At 38.6% G+C, this 3,073-nt stretch overlaps 1 protein-coding gene across 1 annotated transcript in view; it reads left to right on the forward strand.

Moving 5' to 3' along the window:
* The window catches only part of LOC101851793, a gene marked incomplete at its 5' end in the record, with an annotated part of 227,333 nt that overhangs the window by 220,770 nt on the left and 3,490 nt on the right, over positions 1-3,073 (forward strand). Inside the window, 1 exon segment of the mRNA XM_005093404.3 lies at positions 2,897-3,026. Coding sequence (XP_005093461.1) covers positions 2,897-3,026 — 130 coding nt within the window.

Here is a 3,073-nt window from a genome sequence, read left to right on the forward strand (position 1 = left end):
TTCTCTCTCTCTCTCTCTCTCTCTCTCTCTCTCTCTCTCTCTCTCTCTCTCCGGTCAGACCGTCCTGGTCTTCCCCTAGCCTACCTCATCTGTATCTAAACCCTTCCTTCTCCAAACACATCCATGAATTCAGTGCCGTAAATTATGTAAATCATTTATGAGCTCAATAAATCAGACCAAAAAATGGAATCCAAATGTGTTAGCACACAACTAAGAAATAGTTTATGCTTCATTGATGAGTGTTTTGATTGGAAGGTGCATAAATATTTCGAAGAAAAATAGACGAATAGATGACAAAACTGACCAACTTATGTACAATTAACAAGATATATAAATCATCGCCAAAAACACAAAGATATGAATAATGACATCAACGAGTAAAAAGTACATGTTTTATGTCAGTGAAAGATATCAACTTTTTTAAAGACACATAAACTACGGATAGGGTTGAATACGAAAAGGGAAACAGGAGATTGTAAATCTTATTAATGTGAAAAAACAGAAACAAACCGGAACAGTCTTAAATCATTTTCTTAAAATATGATCTCTGTGGAATAAAAACTTCTATTCAACTTTTACTCGAGACAACGGAGACGCAAATTTTTCACGGGATTTTAAAACATGAAGTGTGATTTCCTAAATATTGCGTTCATCATTTTCTTTAACTTGCACATCAACTATCTCTAGTTAGTCACTCTGATCCTCTAACATTCTATATTGTCAACAGAGCGTCTTCAAGGTGTCTTTGAGTCTGCGCACCCAAATACCACATGTTCTTTATCTCATGTATTCGCCTTGAAAAGTGTACACCGAAATGATATATTGCTGTCTGTTTCTACAAAAGTGCTGAGTTTCTGTCGAGATACATGTATACGAGATATATGTATATTGCCTTCATAAATTGTTTAAAGGAAGGGGAAAATGAGGTATATAACTACGGGCCATTATGCCTACAATTGCGTTTGTGAAAGAAGAAACACTTCATGTGTTTTATGGCAAGCCTGGTTTGCAGAGGGGAGGTAATAGCATTATATTTTATGTTGATCTCGATAGTTATGTAGGTGTTTTTACTTTTCTTGGGTCTCCCTCTCTCTCTTTCTCCCTTTCTTTCTCTTTCTTTCTCTCTCTCTCTCTCTCTCTTTCTCTCTCTCTCTCTCTCTCTCTCTCTCTCTCTCTCTCTCTCTCTCTCTCTTTCTTTCTTTCTCTCACTCACTCATTCTTTCTCTTTATAATAATATAATGTTTACTGTCTCTCGATTTATCTTCATATCTATCTATACATATTATGCATAATATCTGTCTACCTATCTATCTGTCTGTATCTCTCTTTTTACCGGCGTCTGTGATGTAGTGGTTATGCGTTTAACCATCGAACGCAAAAGACCCGAGTTCGATTCCTCACGAACACTCTCAGTCACCTCCTTCTCACGTTGCAGGCATCAACAAGGCACAAAAGAACGGCATACCCGTTTTAATTCGTCTATTGAAATATTTAAATGTAATGTGTTGAAACTTTGAAGGACATTAAGAAACTAACGCATGTTATCATTAACTCTTTTTTTCATATGGGTTTAATATTATCTCTTAAATCACTTCACTTTCCTCTACCAAGTCAAAAATATTATATCAATATCTATACGTCATATACTATGCAACTCGTGAACATCGAAGGGAAGTAACCAATAGAATATTAACTTCAGCACGGTAATCCTTTGCCCGGTTATCTCCCATGGACATCTGACAACGTCACGATAGAAGAGTTTTTTTAACTCTGCCAACGTGGCAGTGAGACCTGTTCCTTGGAGTACCGGTTATGCCCTTCGCCATGGCACGCAGGATACCCGAGTTCGATTACTGAATGGAGAGGAAAGTGCCTCTAGTATGTCGGTCATCTTGCTGGGATGGTGAATTCCTTTCCGCCCGAGTTTGCCTTAACAGGTAGGGCCAAAACGCATCTTCTAAATGGTATAAATTGTGACGATGCACAGTGGAGCGTAAATACTCCTGCATAATGGAATAATAATAATTTTTAAAAAATGAATAATAATAATAATAATAATATATATATATATATAAAATAATAATGATAATAACAAAACATTACACCATGCGAGTCTCAACGTCGCAACCAAAGACGTAAAAAAAAATTAATTAAGTTCACGTTAATCCTCTGCCTGTTTGTCTCCCCTAGATCATGGACACATAAATGGGCTTCTAACTCTACCAGGGAGACGGTGCTAATACCAATCAAGGAAGAAACAAAATGAATTAACTTCGGAATGTTAACCCTCTACCTGTTTGTTTCCTTCAGATCCTTGGTAATAAGATGGATTTCAATTCTGCCAAGAACGTAGTGGTTGTACCTACCAAGGAAGTAACTACTAGAAGAATACTGACATCACGCCTGTTTATCTCCCCTGGATCCCTGGCACATATTAAATGGGCTTCAGCTCTACCAACGAGTAGAATACTAGTCTAAGAAGAAAGCAAAATAGATTAACGTCGGTATGTTAATCGGCTGCCTGTTTATTATCCCTAAATCCCTTGCAATATGATGCTGTTTAATTCTGCCTACGAGATAATGTGTGCGCCGACCAATAAATAGAATATTGACTTCACCATTAGCCTCTACCTGTGTGTCTCCCTAGACCCCAGTCAAGATGACGGGGTTCCACTCAGCCAACGAGATAGTGCGAGTTTTGCTTAAGGAAGAAACAAGATACATCTAGATTAACGCCAGTATGATAATCCTGTGCCTGTTTGTTTCCCTTACATTCCCAGCGACATGATGGGGTTCAACTCCTCCAACGAGACAGTGCGAGTGGCGACCAACGAAATAAAAAAAATATTAAGTTCAGTATGTTAATTAATCTTCTGTATGCTCTTTCTCTGCTAGATCCCAGGCAACATGATGGGGTTCAACTCAGCCAACGAGACAGTGCGCGTACCGACCAAAGAGGTGATCCCACCCATACTGCTGAGCCAGGAGCAGTACAGCCCCGGCATACAGATGTACACAATTACAGGTGAGTTGTCTCTGCTTGACCTACTATAATAACGAGAGACCCCCCCC

The sequence above is a fragment of the Aplysia californica genome, unplaced genomic scaffold (genome assembly GCF_000002075.1).
Source record: "Aplysia californica isolate F4 #8 unplaced genomic scaffold, AplCal3.0 scaffold00063, whole genome shotgun sequence".
Lineage (NCBI taxonomy): Eukaryota > Metazoa > Mollusca > Gastropoda > Aplysiida > Aplysiidae > Aplysia > Aplysia californica.